This window comes from Nycticebus coucang, chromosome 4 (assembly GCF_027406575.1).
Source record: "Nycticebus coucang isolate mNycCou1 chromosome 4, mNycCou1.pri, whole genome shotgun sequence".
NCBI lineage: Eukaryota > Metazoa > Chordata > Mammalia > Primates > Lorisidae > Nycticebus > Nycticebus coucang.
The window spans coordinates 83192992-83213107 of NC_069783.1; the positions used below are offsets into that span (position 1 = coordinate 83192992).

The 20116-nt window shown below is 38.2% G+C and overlaps 1 protein-coding gene across 1 annotated transcript in view; it reads left to right on the forward strand.

Moving 5' to 3' along the window:
• The window catches only part of DNAH6 (dynein axonemal heavy chain 6), a 381781-nt gene that overhangs the window by 128617 nt on the left and 233048 nt on the right, over positions 1 to 20116 (forward strand). Inside the window, exons 13-16 of the mRNA XM_053587707.1 lie at positions 8170 to 8321; positions 10444 to 10596; positions 15911 to 16162; positions 19582 to 19710. Coding sequence (XP_053443682.1) covers positions 8170 to 8321; positions 10444 to 10596; positions 15911 to 16162; positions 19582 to 19710 — 686 coding nt within the window. The remainder of the gene's footprint in view (positions 1 to 8169; positions 8322 to 10443; positions 10597 to 15910; positions 16163 to 19581; positions 19711 to 20116) is intronic.

Here is a 20116-nt window from a genome sequence, read left to right on the forward strand (position 1 = left end):
CATTACTATTTAAAAATGTGAAGTATATCATTCAGATTCTTATTTTATGAACTAGCCTTATGGTTTTATTTTGTTATACATGAAAATAATTACTTTGATACTTTGCTGCATAAAATTGCATTAATTTTTTCAATGAACCTGTAATTTTTTAACTATTTTTATTATGCTGAAATATTTCAAGGTAAATGAGATATATCGTCCCTAAGTTAAACAATTCAATATATATCTCTAAAAAACTTGTTCCTAAAGAGCCAAAATAGTAGTATCACACCCCCCAAAATCTGATAATTCCTTAATATCAACACTTACTCTATATTTAAAGTCTCCCAAATAAAGTAGCTTACAACCGGTTAGGCCCAGGATCTAGTCCAAAGGCAGGCATTGTATTTGGTTGTTATGTCCCTTAAGTTTTAGAAATCTGTAACAGAATCTTCAAGATACTAAATTATTAGAGAGACCAAAATGGAGCTCCACTTGCCTAAAAAATTGGACATGTCTACTCCCAGTATTCTTCAGCAACACTGTGACACTAGGACTTAGCATGTGCTGAACCGGAGATGCACTGACAGAGACGTGAGGACTTGGTGCCTTACATGCTGTGGCATAGCATCAAGATGGCAAAAAGGTATAAAGCCCAATGTTTCACCACAGGGAGAAGGCCTGATGCAAATAGCCAGATCTAACCACTGAGCTCTTCTGCTTATCTCATGAACTCAAGGCCTCCTAGTCTCTTGCTGCCACATTCCTCACATTGAAAAACTTACCAACACATCATCTGGGAAAATACCCTGACTTCTTTGTTGCTCATGATCTAGTCCTACCATAGCTTGTCAGTCCTGCCTCTAAAATCCAATCCTGTAACCAGATTTCCAAAATAGTAACTATTTGTTGGCTGAGACTTTGGAGTGCCTTGGCTTCAACTCCTAACCTTTTGTGCTTCTCCTCCTTTTGAAATTCCCTGATACTTTCAAACTTCTGAATCCTGTTGTCTCCAAGAGGCGTTTTATAAAAAATTGTTTTGCCCCCAGAATACCATGCCTTGCCTGTTGTTATCAGGTACTCTCAGACTGCTACAATATTGCCTAATGCAGCAGTTCTCAACCTGTGAGTCACAACCCACAGGAACTGTATTAAAGGTCACAGCATTAAGAAGGTTGAGAACCACTGGCCTAATGTCTATTATAGATCCTTAATAAATGTTTGCTTAATTGAACTATTATCCAGATTGCCTTCTGTCCAGCCTCACAGGTTCATCAGGGGATAGGTTCTGGTTTCCTAACAATCAGCCACATCTCACCATCAAATTCCTAGAAATGTCAGTGTTTGTTAATAATTTCTACACTTACTGAGCACTTATGATAAATACTATCCTAAGTGATATTCAGGCCTCTCATCCAATCCTCACAATTCAATGAGGCGGTAATTATGATACTATTACCATTTTACGAAAAAGAAAATAGAGATCTATAGAAATTAGGCAACTTTAATGTTACCCAGCTAGTAAATGGTTTAGAAACCAGCTGACTTAAAAGCTGTGTAACTAACCATGATACATACTGCCTCTCTTCTATATCAAAAAGAAATCAGACATAAATATCAATTCTCTTCTATCAGCTTTACTCTTTTCTTTCTCTTTGGCTATGTAACCATGACCAAGTCATTTAACTTTTTTTAAGGTATAACTTCTTTACATATAAAATGTGGACATTTTGGACCAAATCGGTGTTTCACAAAGTTGCATTCTTAAACAGACCACTATTCTGAAGGCGGGGACTTAGCTGCCTTACAGCCTTAATCCTTAGGGGCAGAGTGAGACGGTTTTGGCACACTGGAGCCTTGGGCTGTTGCCCTGGGTGGAGTGCCGTGACGTCACAGAACATAGCAACCTTAAACTCCTGGGCTTGGCGCCGCCCAGACCTCTATAAGAGCTGTGCAGCGACCCCCGACCTGTGACCCACACCCACCGGGCCTCCACATTCCCTGACCAGGAACTGCAGGAGCCACGCAACCGTGCTTCCTCCCTCTTGTGTCCTCCCAGCTTCCACACTAGCCTGTTCATCTGGACAGAGACTCTGGTAGCTGCGTGCCCTTTGGAGCCCTCCCTGCCTCTGAGCAGAGCTCTTCTCCTGGCCAGAGACTGCTGGAGCCTTGAGCTCTCTGTGCCAAAGTCACTGGGTGCCTGGCACTCCCAGAACCAGGCACACCACCCCCAGCCCTGTTGCTGGATCTGAGTGTGTCACAAACCAGAGCTGCTTCCACAACCAGAACTCCCTAGCTAGAGCAGCCCCAGAGGAACTACACAGGGTCACTCCCTATAAAGATCCAGCAACAATAGAGTGATCCCACTGGGGTCTAACCTTGGAGAGAAACCTCCCCAACTCTGAGGACAGCCAGAGGCAATGGTGAAAAACAATCACAAGGTGAAATCAACAGAAAAACTCTGGCAATATGAATAATCAGAGTAGATCAACTCCCCCAAGGATCAATGGGGCAGAAACAGCACAAGACCCTATGCCCAAACAAATAGCTGAGATGTCAGAAATTGAACTCAGGATCTGGATAGCAAATAAGATCAAATTAGAATTCCAAAAGTTATCTCAAGAATTCAATGGATTCAAAGACCAAATGACCAAAGATTTCAACACATTAAGACAAGAAGTTGCATCCCTCAACTTCTGAGAAACACAGTAGAATCCCTCAGTAACAGAATGGAGCAAGCAGAAGAAAGGATTTCTGACATTGAAGACAAAGCTTTTGAACGCTCCCAAACCTTCAAAGAAGAGAAATGGAGAGCAAAAACAGACCACTCTCTCAGAGAGCTCTCGGATAATTTGAAGAAAACCAATATTCATCTTATACAGATCCCCGAAAGTGACAAAGTGGCTTCACAAGGCACAGCATCTCTTCTCCATGAGATTATGAAGGAGAACTTTCCAGACATGCCAAGAGATTCCGAAATTCAGATAGCACACAGTTTCAGAACTCCAGCATGACTCAACCCAAATAAGACATCCCCCAGACACATCATAATCAATTTCACTAAAGTTAATATGAAGGAGAAAATTCTGAAAGCTGCCAGATGAAAGAAAACCATTACCTACAAGGGGAAGAATATCAGAATAACTGCAGACCTCTCTGCTGAAACCTTTCAAGCTAGAAGAGGATGGTCATCGACTTTTAATCTTCTAAAACAAAATAACTTTCAACCCAGGATCCTGTAGCCAGCTACACTGAGCTTCATTTATGACAGAGAAATTAAATACTTCAATGACATTCACATGTTGAAGAAATTTGCCACCACTAAACCAGCTCTCCAGGACATTCTTAGACCTATCCTCCATAAAGACCAGTATAATTCTCCACCACAAAAGTAAACCCACCCAAAAAATTTTTGATCAAATTCCAACTTCCACAGTCACAAAAGGATTAAAAATGTCCACTGGTCTCTCAAAAGGCTTATCAATACTCTCAATTAATGTGAATGGTTTCAATTGTCCTCTAAAGAGGCATAGGTTGGCGGACTGGATACAAAAACTCAAGCCAGATATCTGCTACATCCAAGAATCACATCTTACATTAAAAGACAGATATAGACTCAAGGTGAAGGGATGGTCATCTATATTCCAGGCAAATGGAAAGCAAAAAAAAGCAGGCGTTGCAATCCTGTTCGCAGATGCAATAGGCTTTAAACCAAACAAAATAATTAAGGATAAGGATGGACACTTCATATTTGTTAAAGGTAATACTCAATATGATGAGATCTCAATTATTAATATTTATGCACCCAACCACAATGTACCTCAATTTATAAGAGAAACTCTAACAGACATGAGCAACTCGATTTCCTCCACTTCCATAGTAGTTGGAGATTTTAACATCCCTTTAGCAGTCCTGGATAGATCCTCCAAAAAGAAACTAAGCAAAGAAATTTTAGATTTAAACTCAACCATTCAACATCTGGACTTAACAGACATCTACAGAACATTTCATCCCAAAAAAACTAAATACACATTCCTCTCATCAGCCCACGGAACCTACTCCAAAATCGACCACATCCTAGGCCACAAACCTAACCTTAGCAAATTAAAAAAAATAGAAATTATTCCTTGCATCTTCTCAGACCATCATGGAATAAAAGTTGAACTCAATAACAACAGGAACCTGCATACCCATACAAAAACATGGAAGCTAAACAACCTTATGCTGAAGGATACATGGGTTATAGACGAGATTAAGAAGGAAATCACCATATTTTTGGAACAAAACAACAATCAAGACACGAATTACCAGAACCTCTGGGATACTGCAAAGGCAGTCCTAAGAGGGAAATTTATAGCACTGCAAGTCTTCTTCAAGAAAACGGAAAGAGAGGAAGTCAATAACTTAATGGAACATCTCAAGCAACTGGAGAAAGAAGAACATTTCAACCCCAAACGCAGCAGAAGAAAAGAAATAACCAAAATCAGACCAGAATTAAATGAAATTGAAAACAAAAGAACTATACAACAGATCAATAAATCCAAAAGTTGGTTTTTTGAAAAGATCAATAAAATAGATAAACCTTTGGCCGACCTAACCAGGAAAAAAAGAGTAAAATCTCTAATTTCATCAATCAGAAATGGTAATGATGAAATAACAACAGACCCCTCAGAAATTCAAAAAATCCTTAACGAATACTACAAGAAACTCTACTCTCACAAATATGAAAATCTGAAAGAAATCGACCAATACCTGGAAGCACGCCACCTACCAAGACTTAGCCAGAACGAAGTGGCAATGTTGAACAGGCCTATATCAAGTTCTGAAATAGCATCAACTATACAAAATCTCCCTAAAAAGAAAAGCCCAGGACAAGATGGCTTTACGTCAGAATTCTACCAAACATTTAAAGAAGAACTAGTACCTATATTATTAAACCTCTTCCAAAATACAGAAAAAGAAGGAATATTACCCAGCACATTCTATGAAGCAAATATCACCTTGATCCCCAAACCAGGGAAAGACCCAACAAGAAAAGAAAATTATAGACCCATATCACTAATGAATATAGAAGCAAAAATACTCAATAAGATCCTAACAAACAGAATCCAACAACACATCAAAAAAATTATACACCATGACCAAGTCGGATTTATCCCAGGGTCTCAAGGCTGGTTCAAAATACGTAAATCTATAAATGTAATTCAACACATAAACAAACTTAAAAATAAAGACCATATGATTCTTTTAATTGATGCAGAAAAAGCTTTTGATAATATCCAACATCCCTTCATGATCAGAACACTTAAGAAAATTGGTATAGAAGGGACATTTCTTAAACTAATACAGGCCATCTACAGCAAACCCACAGCCAATATCGTATTGAATGGAGTTAAATTGAAATCATTTCCACTTAGATCAGGAACCAGGCAAGGTTGCCCATTGTCTCCATTGCTCTTTAACATTGTAATGGAAGTTTAGCCATTGCAATTAAGGAAGGAAGGGCGATCAAGGGTATCCACATAGGGTCAGAAGAGATCAAACTTTCACTCTTCACAGATGATATGATCGTATATCTGGAAAACACTAGGGATTCTACTACAAAACTTTTAGAAGTGATCAAGGAATATAGCAATGTCTCAGGCTACAAAATCAACACCCATAAATCTGTAGCCTTTATATATACCAACAATAACCAAGCCAAACAAACAGTCAAGGACTCTATTCCTTTCACAGTAGTGCCAAAGAAGATGAAATATTTGGGAGTATACCTAACAAAGGACGTGAAAGATCTCTACAAAGAGCACTATGAAACTCTAAGAAAAGAAATAGCCGAAGATGTTAACAGATGGAAAAACATACCACGCTCATGGCTGGGAAGAATCAACATTGTTAAAATGTCCATACTGCCCAAAGCAATATATAACTTTAATGCAATTCCTATTAAAGCTCCATTGTCATACTTTAAAGATCTTGAAAAAATAATACTTCGTTTTATATGGAATCAGAAAAAACCTCAAATAGCCAAAACATTACTGAGCAATAAAAACAAAGCAGGAGGAATCACGCTACCAGACCTGAGACTGTACTGTAAATCCATAGTGATCAAAACAGCATGGTACTGGCACAAAAGCAGAGAAGTAGATGTCTGGAAAAGAATAGAGAACCAAGAGATGGATCCAGCTACTTACCATTATTTGATCTTTGACAAGCCAATTAAAAACATTCAGTGGGGAAAAGATTCCCTATTTAACAAATGGTGCTGGGTGAACTGGCTGGCAACCTGCAGAAGACTGAAACTGGACCCACACCTTTCACCATTAACTAAGATAGACTCTCACTGGATTAAAGATTTAAACTTAAGACATGAAACTATAAAAATACTAGAAGAGTGTGTAGGGAAAACCCTTGAAGAAATCGGCCTAGACGAGTATTTTGAGGAGGACCCCCCAGGCAATTGAAGCAGCTTCAAAAATACACTACTGGGACCTGATCAAACCAAAAACCTTCTGCACATCCAAGAACACAGTAAGTAAAGGAAGAAAACAGCCCTCAGAATGGGAGAAGATATTTGCAGGTTATGTCTCCGACAAAGGTTTAATAACCAGAATCCACAGAGAACTCAAACGTATAAGCAAGAAAAGAACAAGTGATCCCATTGCAGGCTGGGCAAGGGATTTGAAGAGAAACTTCTCTGAAGAAGACAGGCGTGCAGCCTACAGACATATGAAAAAATGCTCAGCATCTTTAATCACCAGAGAAATGCAAATCAAAACTACTTTGAGATATCACCTAACCCCAGTAAGAGTAGCCCACATAACAAAATCCCAAAACCAGAAATGTTGGCGTGGATGTGGAGGAAAGGGCACACTTCTATACTGCTGGTGGGAATGCCCACTAATACGTTCCTTCTGGAAGGATGTTTGGAGTATACTAAGAGACCTAAAAATAGACCTGCCATTCGGTCCTATAATTCCTTTACTAGGTTTATACCCAGAAGACCAAAAAACACAATATAACAAAGACATCTGTACCAGAATGCTTATTGCAGCCCAATTCATAATCACTAAGTCATGGAAGAAGCCCAAGTGCCCATCGACCCATGAATGGACTAGCAAATTGTGGTACATGTATACCATGGAATACTATGCAGCCTTAAAGAAAGATGGGGACTTTACCTCTTTCATGTTTACATGGATGGAGCTGGAACATATTCTTCTTAGCAAAGTACCTCAGGAATGGAAGAAAAAGTATCCAATGTACTCAGCCCTGCTATGAAGCTAAATTATAGCTTTCACATGAAGACTATAACCTATAGCACAAGAATATGGGGAAAGAGCCAAGGAAGGGGAAGGGAGGGGGGAGGTTTTGGTGGAGGGAGGGTAATGGGTGGGGCCACATCTATGGTGCATCTTAGAATGGGTCCAGGCGATTGTACTAATGTACACAGCTATGATTTAACAATAAAAAAAAAAGAAATAAAGTTAGATAAATTTTCAGAGGCCTAGAGGGTACAGGATTTTCAAAGATAAGCAGAGGAGTTTAGATTTATAGATACATTAGAAAGAGCTTCTTTTGACCAATAGGATAATAAAAGTGTATTAAAGAATATTCAGGCTTCCAGTAGTTCCAGGAAGATTAGATAAGGAAGAAAATTGAGGCAGGAAGGTTACCAAAATGCAACCACAGCATATGCCACGTGCAAATTGACAAAGGCCTTACCCATCATCTAGGGAGCAGGAATGGCAGAGAGGTGTTAGGAAGAGGAACAGAGGTAACTTTAGCTGTACTGGATCTCCTGTGTTTCAAATTTTTGTTGTTATTAATATTTTCAAAATGCTTTACTTTGAGGTACTATGTGGAAAACATCAGATTAGCCCAACTTCAGACCAACCTAACTCTAAAATCTCCATTCCAGAGTATCTAATGCAATTGCAATTTTCCTCTATCATCTTTTAATAGGAGCCAGAAACATATCTACATTTTAAAATATTAGTTTGTTATAAGAATAAAACACTATAAAGAATTCTGATTAGCATTTTAAAGTTATATAAGATACTGTAAGTATGGATAATAGCATTATAAATATGTATGTAAATTTATTAATCTAATGGTGTTTAATATATTTTGTAATGATCTTTTAAAATCTAATATGGTATGTTTCATGATGTATGTGAATTTTTTGTGTAGATGTTAAGTTCTTTAGTGAACAACTGGAAAAATATCACAAACAGCACAAGGATTCAGTAGCTCTCAGACCCACCAGAAATGTCGGATTGCTGCTCATTGACACTAAGCAACTAAAAGAAAAGCTAATTCCATCACCTTTGCGATGCTTAGAGGTAACTGGGAACTAGGGAAAAAAATTAATTATGTCTCCGAAACTATTTCATGATTTTTCTACTTCAAAAAATCTTGTATCTATTTTCTAATATTAAAATTGACATACAACTACTGGGCATCCTTAATTTCTAAGAAAAGCCCCATATTCTTCTTCCTGTCACAATTATAAACAGCTTTTCAATGAGATGAGGGAAAGATCTGCGGGCCTCCAACTGGCCTCTTGTCCTGCTCCTGTTTCCTTTGTTGGAGCATTTCAAGAATTCCTGCAGAAGAAGTATCCCTATGACAGCTCAGTGTTCTAGGAGGAGTGAAGATTGATGCCAGGAACTGAGATCAAGTTTAAGGAATCATTTCCTCATCTGTAGCAGTCCTTACGGGTCTGATTATGTTTGGGTGAATTATAGAACTAGAGAAATTTCTGCAGTAACTTGCAGATCCAATTCAATCATTTCTTTTGGGGCCAGAGTATACCTGTATATTCTCAAATGCCTCCAGAGAAACAATAGTTATACAACAGCGATTGGAAAACTATACCCCATGGGACCAGTGCAGCCTGCCCCTGTTTTATATGCAGTTTTACTGGGACACAGCCATAGCAATAGGTTTATGTATCTATCATCTACATCTGCTTTCTCACTACAAGGACAGAGTTGAATGGTTGTTAACAGAGACTGTGTGTCCTGCAAATCCGAAATATATTCTATCTGGCCCTTACAGAAAACTTTTGCTCACAGGTGACATAAAAGACAGCACTGTATAAAACCCCACAGGCCTGAGTGCTGGTATCTTCGGCCATTGATTAGTTGTATAGAATTGAGTTTTCTTTTGGAGTTTTACTTCTTCAGCTGCTAAAAAAAAAATCATCTCCCTGTTCCCATATAGAGAGAAAGAAATATTGGAGTTCTCAATATGCATCTCTCTTAGCCCTGTGCCAAAGTCCTGGGCCTTTATTTGATCATATCAACTAAGGTCAGGAGATCCAGCCTTCTGATCACTTTGACCAAAGGAAGCCACGCTTATATACATATTAGCATGATGATTATTTTGTCAACCTTAAATAATCAAAAAGCTCAGTATCCAGTATAAAGAGTTTATTCAAGTGCAAAGATTAAGAATAAGAACTACAGCCCAGGACACACTTCCAAGTTGCCTTAGGGGGTGCTCTGGAGAGCAAAAGAGAGGCTCAAGTTTTTTTGTTTTGTTTTTTTTTTGTAGAGATAGAGTCTCACTTTATGGCCCTCGGTAGAGTGCCGTGGCCTCACATAGCTCACAGCAACCTCCAACTCCTGGGCTTAAGTGATTCTCTTGCCTCAGCCTCCCAAGTAGCTGGGACTACAGGCACCCGCCACAACACCCAGCTATTTTTTGGTTGCAGTTTGGCCAGGGCCGGGTTTGAACCCACCACCCTCGGTATATGGGGCCGGCGCCTTACCGACTGAGCCACAGGTGCTGCCGAGGCTCAAGTTTTTAAAGGAAAAAAAAAAAGGATGAATCAGAAGAGGAGGCAATCACAAAAGTTGTTCAGGTCTTAGCAAAATAACTAAGAAAATGCCACGAAAGCTATGTTAACTAGTGTGATGAAAATGTGTCAAACGGTCTATGAACCAAGTGTATGGTGCCCCATGATCATACTAATGTACACAGCTATGATTTAATAAAAAATAATAAACAAAAAAAAGAAATTCTCATTGATTTTCAGAAATAACATTGGTTATTGGTTATACATTGTTGAACTGTAATAGCATTTTATGGCTACTTTGGCTCAATCTAGAACCTACATAACAAATGGTTTCAAGAGGTAAATATTTAGCTCCAGGGGAAAAGAGATCATGCCTTCTATTACATTTTAAATGTCCCTCTGGGGAGGCCTGATATTCTTAAAGGGGCTCACATTTATCAGATAAAAGGTTTTTCTCTCTCGCCTTCAAAACCTGACCTTCCTGTTGGTCACTGTTGGTTCAGTGATTTAATGAAGAAAAAAAGTCCCTTCATATGCAATGCTGCTTTCAATACCTGCTGATTGAACAGATGCCCAATTAAAATTTGTCTAAAATGTAAGATAAAATGGAAATATTTAAATATATATCATTCACATTTTCTTTTGTTTTTTTTTTTCCTTAGGTACTAAACTTTATGCTTCCTCGTCTAAGCAAGAAAAAAGTGGATGCTATTATCTCTGAGGCACAAGATGCTGAGTATAAACTTGAGTTTGTTCCAACTACTACTATAGAATATGTTAATAGCTTGGTATTTCTTGATGAAATTCAGGAACGGGTGAGTTGATTATCCATGTTACTCAATATTTTAGATCATATGGTAAGAAAGGTTTCACAAACCAGTGAGAAAAGTAAACAAACCAGAGTGGGATTGGTGGGATATGGCAAAATAAAACACAAAAGACAAAAACATGAGAGACAGAGATGGAATTGAGAGGCAAAGATGGCATCGGGAGGTCTGGGATATTTTTCTCTGTCGCTAGCACCTGAATGCCCAAACAGCTTTATTTTTAAAGAAGCAGTACAAAATTGTTTCTCAAGGAAACAAGACGTATTTTCAATTTAATTATGAGAAGAGAAACAGGCACAGATTCGCAAGTGAACATAATCTATTATTACTGTGTGACCTCTAAAATGTGAGCAATACTACATATCTACCAGGTTAGCTAGTAAATGCACGTGACTGCTTTGACGTGCAGCTGTAAAGTTAAAAGCTAACATTTTAAGGGAAACATGTTTTTCCTCTGCTGGGTTAAAAATTGAAGCTTAGAGAAAATATGTTGTTACCTGCTGAGGAAAGTTAGTAGAGGGAGGTTAATCCCCTGGATGTTCTCCCAAGCTTCTCGGGCCCTGCCACTTCACAGCTTGCACTCTACAGAAAGGAAGATACAGGAAAAGAAAAAAGTTAGAGAATAAAAACCAAAAAAAAAAAAAAAACTCTTGAAATATCAGAAACTCTTGACTAAGTGTGGTGGCTCACGCCTATAATCCTACCATTTCAAGAGCCTGAGGCGAGAGGATCACTTGAGTTTGAGACTAGCCTGAGCAAAGCAATACCCCCCCACCCCCGTCTCTACTAAAAATAAAAAAAATAGCTGGGCATTGTGGTGGGCACCTGTAGTCTCAGCTACTTCGGAGGCTGAGGCAGGAGGATCTCTTGAACCCATGAGTGTGAGGTTTCTATTAACTAGGCTGACGTAATGGCATTCTAGTCAGGCAACAGAGTAAGACTCTGTCTCAAAAAATAAAAAAACAAAAAGAAATATCAGTAACCCTGTCAGATGGAGTATATGGATGTTCTACATCACAGCAGTAATGTCAGCTAACAATTATCAGACTCATACTACTAGTCAGCCAGTGTTATAAATTTTTTGTATGCAGTGTATTTTTTTTTTTTTATTCTTGGGGATTCATTGAGGGTACAATAAGCCAGGTTACACTGATTGCAATTTTAGGTAAAGTCCTCTTGCAATCATGTCTTGCCCCCATAAAGTGTAACACACACCAAGGCCCCACCCACCTTATGCAGTGTATTTTTAATCCTCGCAGAAACTTAAGAAGTATTGACAATTTTTATCATTATTCTGCAGATAAGGAAACAGAAAATAAAATGGGCCATGGTATCCATGATCACAGACATGTATGTCTACAAGGCGTGTATGTTTGTGGTAGAGCTGGAATTTAGACTTGGGTCTCTTTGACTGCAAAGCCACTGTTTTCAATCACAGTTTATTTGGAATTCTAATTTTTAGTAAGAGTTAATAGAAATGTAATTTAGATATTAGGCATGATAGAAGTCTTTACCCTTAAACTATAGCAACATAATAGTAACTATTATGAATGAAGGAAACCCAACTCAGACTAGCTTAACTAGGGAGGTGGGATAGATAGAAAAAAGTAAATGAGATAGAAGTGATGCAAGTGAAGAGGGCAGGTCTCTCTCTCCCCACCTTCCTCTTTCTCTTCCTCTCTCTCTCTTTCACAAACACACACACAGACACACACACACACACAGACATTTCCTCCTTTGTTTCCTTTGCTTCTTTCTCTCTGGAATTCTGGTTTCCTCCTTTTGTGTTCCTCTTTGTGGCAGGCAATCTAGTATTTAGCTTGTATAATCAGTTGATGAAGTGTTGATGAACTTTTCATTCATATCATGATGTTCAGCATGTGAAATAGGGATAAAGCACTTTCTTAACTATCTGAGATTTTGTAAGAACTATTATAAGTAAGGAATTATAAACTGAATGAAATAAGTTTATAACCTGAATAGTTTGTCATATACTGTGAACAGAATTAATTTAAAAAGATTATTTCACATGGCTACAGAATAAATGGATGTTTTTGTTTTATTTTGTTTTGTTTGTTTTTTCATTTCAAGAAATAGTGCCTTCTCAAAAGGCCAGGAATGATTATGGTCTTCCTCAGATTTGCTTATACATCATCCCAGAAGTCTAAAGATGCCAAGCATTTATTATTATTTGTATTCAGTAAGCCTCTTTGGAAAAATAAGTAAAACCCATTTAGGCACACTTAGGCCAAATTAGGGACCCCATTTAAGTATTAAAGGGTGTCTCATGGAACCCTCACCCAAGTATGTAACTAGACTTAGGAACTAACCAGAATCAGGGACAGGACAACTGTAGAAAATGCAGGTAGGTAGTCCTCCTCTCTAGTCCTCCTCTCTGCATTTCTCTGGGGGTCTGTCAGTTTCACTTCTTTTCCTTTGCAGAAGGCTGCCTCTGCTTCTTTATCCCACCACAGCAAATATGGCCACCAGCAGCTTCTAAGTTATAGGTTACAAGTCTAGCCATTCACCGAGAGGGAGAATCTCTTTTCCAATATCAATTCTAAATGTCTACTAAAAGGGCTCAGGTCCCCCTTTCTGTTCTATAAACTATATCAGGAAGATAGGGTCACCTCAGACTCAGTGGCTATCAAAGTCAGATGGCTATCACCTTGGAGCTGCAGCAGGAAGTTGATATACCAGGCGGAAGACACGGACTGTGTCCCATCTCCCTGACATTGTCTGTGCTTGCCAGTGGTATGCTGGAGAAGCAGCTTTCCCTTAGAGAAATGCTCCACACACATACAAGCAGCTTTTTGGGGAACTTCATCCATTCAGTCAGAAAATTAAGTGAACACCGTATCTAGCAGGGTATAAAAATTACAATAATGAGTAAACCTGCTATCAAGAAGCTCGGAGTCTAGAATGCAAGTAGACAATTATGATACAGTGAGTCTCGGTACAACATAGGACCGCGGGGTGAGGGGGTTGTAGCCATTCTTGCCTATGGGTCACAGAAGGCTTTATGGAAAACATGATGTGAACCATGTCCTAAAGTACATCAAACATTCAGGTAAGCATTCCAGGGAGAGGGAAAACCATGTGTAAAAACAAGAAGCAACATGACAAAAACATGATTTGTGTGCTATGGAGAGATGAGGTTTGGTTAAAATGTTGGTGAACGGTATATAGCTAAAGCAGTGTTTTCAAGAATAAGGGAAAAAATGAATTATAGAGATGTTAACTAAGTAAAATTGAGAGGATTTAATGGGCAACTGAATGACAGGACAGCAAAAGGATTCTGAGGTGACTCTTAGATATCTTTTCTTCAGAGTAAATTGTGGTATCAAACCAGTATGGGGAAGAGGATAGTCCACATAATTCTCTGTCTGATCAGGACATATTTTTTTTTTCTGAGAATGAAACAGACACTATTAATCATTATACTAGGACAATAAGTACAAACTAGGACAGTCCCAAAGAAACCTGGATATATGCTCACTCAAAATACAGGAGATAAAAGAAGATGAATAGATCTTGGTAGGAAGACTTGGTTCTATTTATAACTTGTTTGAGACAACAGACACATTGGTCAAAAGTCATAAGACTCACATAGATAGCTTAGAAAAATGGGAAGATTTTATTCTATGTTTGCAGGAGTATCCTCCAGAATCCAAAGGTATGGATAGAATCTGCCCTTTAAAAAAGAAAAAGAACTAAGGACTAAAGCAGCATAGGGAAACCAAAAGGTTTCTTTCTTTCATCTCTGCTTTTCTTTAGAACTGTGGTTCTCAAAGGGCGGACCCCAAATCAGCAGCCTTAGCATCACCTGGGAACTTGTGGAAATGCACGTTCTTGGGCCCTACCCTAGACCTCCTGAATCAACATGCTAGGAAAGGACTCAGCAACCTGTTTGTACAAGCTTTCCAAAGTCATTGCAATACAAGCAAAAGATTGATAATTATTTCTCTAAAAGGTTCTCTGCAGATTAAGGACCTGCTTTCTGTTTCCACATGAAAACAAATGGCCTCTCCCAACAGCTGAAGTCTAACTCTCCCTGTGTTCAAGAAGAGAAAGATCAGAGCTAGAATCTCTAGATCCCAATTTGCTGCTTCTTTGTTCAGCTTGTGGCCAGAAAGTTGAGCCAAGTAGAGTGAACTTGGCTGAATTCTCTACAACCATGTTGCTAAATTGGGGGGTGAGGGATTTCCCCCTTGTCAAAACATTAGGAAAGACAAGAAATACTATCTGTCAAAGATAGAAAAACAAAGTGAAGATGTTCAGTAGTCTTTGGATATAGTAAAATGATTTTTTTTTTTTAGACAGCATCTCACTATGTCACCCTGAGTAAAGTGCCGTGGCGTCACAGCCCACAACAGCCACAAACTCTTGGGCTTAAGCGATTCTCTTGCCTCAGCCTCCCACGTAGCTGGGACTACAGGCACAACGCCCAGCTGTTTTTTTTGTTGCAGTTGTCATTGTTGTTTTTAGCTGGTTCGGGTCAGGTTCAAACCTACCAGCCTTGGCGATGTGGCCGGCACCCTACCCACTGAGCTACAGGCACCGCCAATGACTTTTTTTTCCAAGACAGAGCCTCACTTTGTCACCCTGGGTAGAGTGCCATGGCATTATAGCTCACAGCAACCTCAAACTCCTGGGCTAAAGCAACTCTCTTGCCTCAGCCTCCCAAGTAGCTCAGACTACAGGTGGCTGCCACAACGCCCACCTATCCATTTTAGAGACAGGGTCTCACTCTTTCTCAGGCTTGCCTCGAAGTCCTGAGCTCAAGCAATCCATTCGTTCCGGCCCCCCAGAGAGAAAAATAATTTATTAAAGGATAGTGGAAGGCTCACCATAGGTCTGGCTTCTGAACCTATGCAACTGGGGAAATGGCCTGTCCCCACCACCTCAGGGGCTGCTCTGGGACAATTGCTGCTCAGCGCATGTGCCTGGAAGCTCAGACATTACAGCTGAACATCCTAACAGCATGTGTTGTCTTAAAGAACTTTAAATGTTGGCACTGTTTAATGCTACTAGAGAACAAAAGAGAAAGAAAGAAGAACCATCATAAGAGCACTACTGTGCTCAGCGCTGAACAACTTACCTCCTGGGCCTGGTTACCTGTATTATATTAAATAAGAATGCCTGTGTTTATCATCCAGCAGGCTTCAGTCAATGTGATTATAATGGTAAATACATTACTCACGGCTTGCTGTTCATGTTGTATAATGACTGTCACAAAACACACTTAAAAGGTATAATAGGACTCTGCTATATTTAAAAAGCAAATAATGTTTCTTTCTAGATTGAAACCCTTGAAGAAGAAGGAAACATCGTGATCCAAATGTACAAGCTTATTGATCAGTATCAGGTGCCCACTCCACCTGAAGACTTTGCTGTTTTTGCAACTATGAAGCCATCCATTGTTGCTGTTCGGAATGCCATTGATAAAGCAGTGGGTGACAGAGAAACAAGCATTAAGCAATTCTGTCAACATCTGGGTAGAGATCTTGAAGAACTAAACAATGAGGTGAATGAAGTAAAACTGCTAGCACAGGTAAGCTAAAGCAGAATTTCCCAGAAATAATCTTTGCAAAGTTTAACTATTACAATTTTTTAATTAAAGTATAATTGACAAATCAGAATTATATATGTATATAAATTTACAGTGTACAGTGTGATGTTTTGATATATGTAAACATTGTGGTACAGTTAATAAGGCTAATTGATGCCACTTCACATACTTAAGCACTGTTTTGGGGAGAGAAAATTCAGGACCTACTCTTTAAACCACTTAGGAAACAGATTTCATTTTAAATTAACTTATTTTTTGTGGTTTCATTCTAACTAATCCACAATGTCTTTGAGCTGTGGTTTGAAATGAAAGTGTTTCTGTATTATGTACCATTACTATCAAAATATATATGTAATATTTTATTCTACTTGTATAATGTTCTAACTTGTACTTATTATTTTGAAATTAGTGTTTTTATGACATGCTAGCACATTGTACAGATATTGTCATAATTTTAAAGCTTGCTTAGCATATTAGAAAATTCCCCTTTAGAAAGGCAGAGTATAAATTGATAAGAATATTTTAAAGTTTTACAGTTGCACCAATTTTGCTATAGAAAAGATATTGGGCTTTTTTAAAAAAATAACTTTGAATAAACGTCTAAGTAATTATTAACTGAAGCATATCTGAAAATATGATTTTGTAATGATATGTCATGTTATCATTAACAATGGCTAAATCTTAACACAGGCATATAAAACCATGTAAAGTTATAATCAAATCACAAAAATTGAAAATAACCTCAATGTCCATCAACCCAGGATTAGAAAAACAATTACAATGCAGATTTTAAAGACAACAACTTGCATTTACCTGTTGTTTTAGTCCACTTATATTGCTCAAGGAATACCTAAGGCTTGGTAATTAAAAAAGAAAAAAGTTTTTCTGACCCACCATTTTTTAGGCTGTACAAGAAGCATGGTGTCAACACCTGCTTCTGGTGGGAAGACCTCAGGAAGTTTCCACTTGGTGGAAGATGAAAGGGAGCACCTGGTGAGAGAGGAAGCTGTACCAGTTCTTGAGGGAACTAAAAATGAGAACTCATTCATTACAGTGAGGACAGCACCATGCAGTTCATGGGGGATCTGCCTCCATGACCCCAACACCTCCCTTTAGGCCCTCCCCCTAGCACTGAGGATCAAATGTCACATGAGATTCTGTGGGGCAGAACAAATTGTATCGAAATCATAGCCCCTGTCTTGACATGAAAATGTAAAAAAAGTTACATTGCGTAGTCCTATTTGCCAAGCATGGTTCTAAGGACTTGACATTATTTTTAATTTTGTATTGAAGGATTTTTGTATTTTCTCACAGACAAAAGTATACATAACTGTAGTTACTGTTCAACTTATGGAATTATCTGAAAGTGAATACATCCACATGTCCACTACTCATGTTAAGATCTGTAGCATTGACTGGTACCCTTCGTGTTCCCTCTAAATCATTAATCCTGTCTTCTCTAATGGCAGCTATCACCCTGAATTCTTATGTCACAAATTAGTTTAGCCTATTTTTGAATTTCAGTTAACTAGAATCATACAGTATATCTTTTATTTCATTTTAGTATGTTCCTGAGATTCATTCACGGTGCTGTGGGTGGATGTAATTCATCCATGCCTGTCACTATAGAGTATTTCATTATATTTTACAATTTAATTATTCATTTCATGATTAAGGACTTTGAGATTGTTTATAGTTTTGGACAGTGATGAATAGTGCTCCTAGAAACATTCTTATATATGTTTGCATGTTTAAGCCAATTTGATTCTCAAAACACTTCCAAGATTTTATTATTCACATTTTACAGATAAGGAGATTAAGGTATAGGGTTAAGTGACTTGCCCAGAGGAATCAGGATTCAAGCTTGAGCAGTCTATTTCCAATGGTTAACGGTCTGCTTTTAACTGTTGTACCATGCACTGTATTCTACACACAGAGGACTATTAAAAAGTATGAATAATTATGTTTGGTGTGTATAATAGCTTGTGAGAGGAAACGTGCCAGCATATGCTCTATGTGTAATCATGAATCTTAAGTATTATGTTGCCCATACACAAAAATGAGAGCCTGGGATTTCTCTAACAAGTGCTTCTTTTATAGAGGATTTGAAATTAATTTATTATCACTCTTGAGCAAAGAACTATAACTTCATTACTTACATAAAGATACCATCTTGCTGTCAAGACTTCCATTCTTGCTGAAGTGGGAATTGGGGAGAAACCCTACATATGACAATTGATGATAATTCAATTTATTTCAGTTTTAAATAACTCTTTCATTCTAACTTGGTCTCTTCCAGATAGATTTAAATTCATTTAAAAATCTAGACTTCCTAGCAGGCATTTCTTCACCCATGCCACCATCACCTCCCATCTCTTGCCCCATAAAGGGAAATTTGCGTTTCCTCAGAGTGGATGGAAGGGAGGGGTGCCCAGTCCTTGTGCTTCCTTCTGGACCCTGCCGCTTCCAGGGTAGGTTGGCAGGGCTGGGTCTGGCAGTTGTTAGCTCAGGATCCTTTCTTGTTCTTTAGCCACCATGCTAGCCACTAGGATGCAATCTGTCATTGTTGCCACAGCCTACATTCTCAAGTAATCTGTGACTTTCTCATCTGGCCTCAGACTTCTTTTGGTCCACCAGTTCTCTCAGCACTTTTTCATTTCCAGAATCAACACACAAGAGAACTTTAGGATCCCCTACATATCATACCAAACCATGAGGCACCAAAGTGTCAACACAAGCCCCTTTTGCCTGAACACTACTCTATTAATTTGTTCTGATCTGGATCAGGTTGCCATTTGAATGCAGGGCCATGCTAAACTGCCCCCCAACAAGCTATGGCTATTATGGTTTTCACATTTCTTCAATTATCTCAAACTTTCTTAGGTGTGTTTACTTTGTTCCTGAACTATTCCATTCCCATTCACTAGGGTCCACCCCAATAGGTCAATCAGAAAATATTTTTCTTAACATTTATATTCCTCATTTTCTCTCTTCCTCCCACTCAGAATTCAAAGGACTTTTCACTCCTTTATTGTGAAATGGGAATCTTCCTTCTATCATACCCTCTTTTTCCTTTTCCCATTGCATTCAATTCTCTTTACCTGAGGCCATATTCGCTGAAGAAATGTAGGAAATAAAAGCAGATGAAGGAAATACTAGGTACTGCTTAAAACAACGTTATCCCCATGGCACTTCTTTATGCAATTCTGTACTGTTTACAATGTGTATGTGTTGCTTTAATATTGAGGAAAAGTACCCATTTTAACATAATTTATAAAAATCAGAAAGAAAGAATTAAATAAATATTTTTGAAAATATTAATTCATTTCATTTAATTGAACTGCATAAATTTGTCTCAAAAAAAAAAGTAGGAATGACTAAAGACTATCTTAATTTTACAGGATCCACAGATTTTGGATGTTTCTGCTGACCAAGACAAAATAAAGGTTTTGTTGAGTGATCTACAGTATATTCTAGATGATCTTCAAAAACGTGCATTCCAGTATAAATCTTATCAAAAGAATTTTAAGGTAATGGCAACTCTACAGATTTATTTTTTAAATGTATACATAGAAATAGCATTTATGCACAAACACTTTCAACAATGTGACTGTGAACATTCAATGTTTGGACAGCCATGTGCTAGTAAGGGTGCTATAAACAGCCTCATATACAAAATACAGTAAAGCCTCTGGAAGTTGACCACCCAGGGGACTGTAACAGACTGGTCAACACATAGAGGTGATAAATATAGGGAACTAGGTCTACTGTACTGTTACAACATGTACTTTACTTTCTTGTATAGCTTTGTATCATATGAAATCATATATAATCAAAACACAGTAAAATCATGCATGCAGTATTATATAAAAATCAGTACGTTTGCTGTTTTCCCATGGTTTAATCACTCTTTCTGAAAAAAAGAGTCAATTTTGG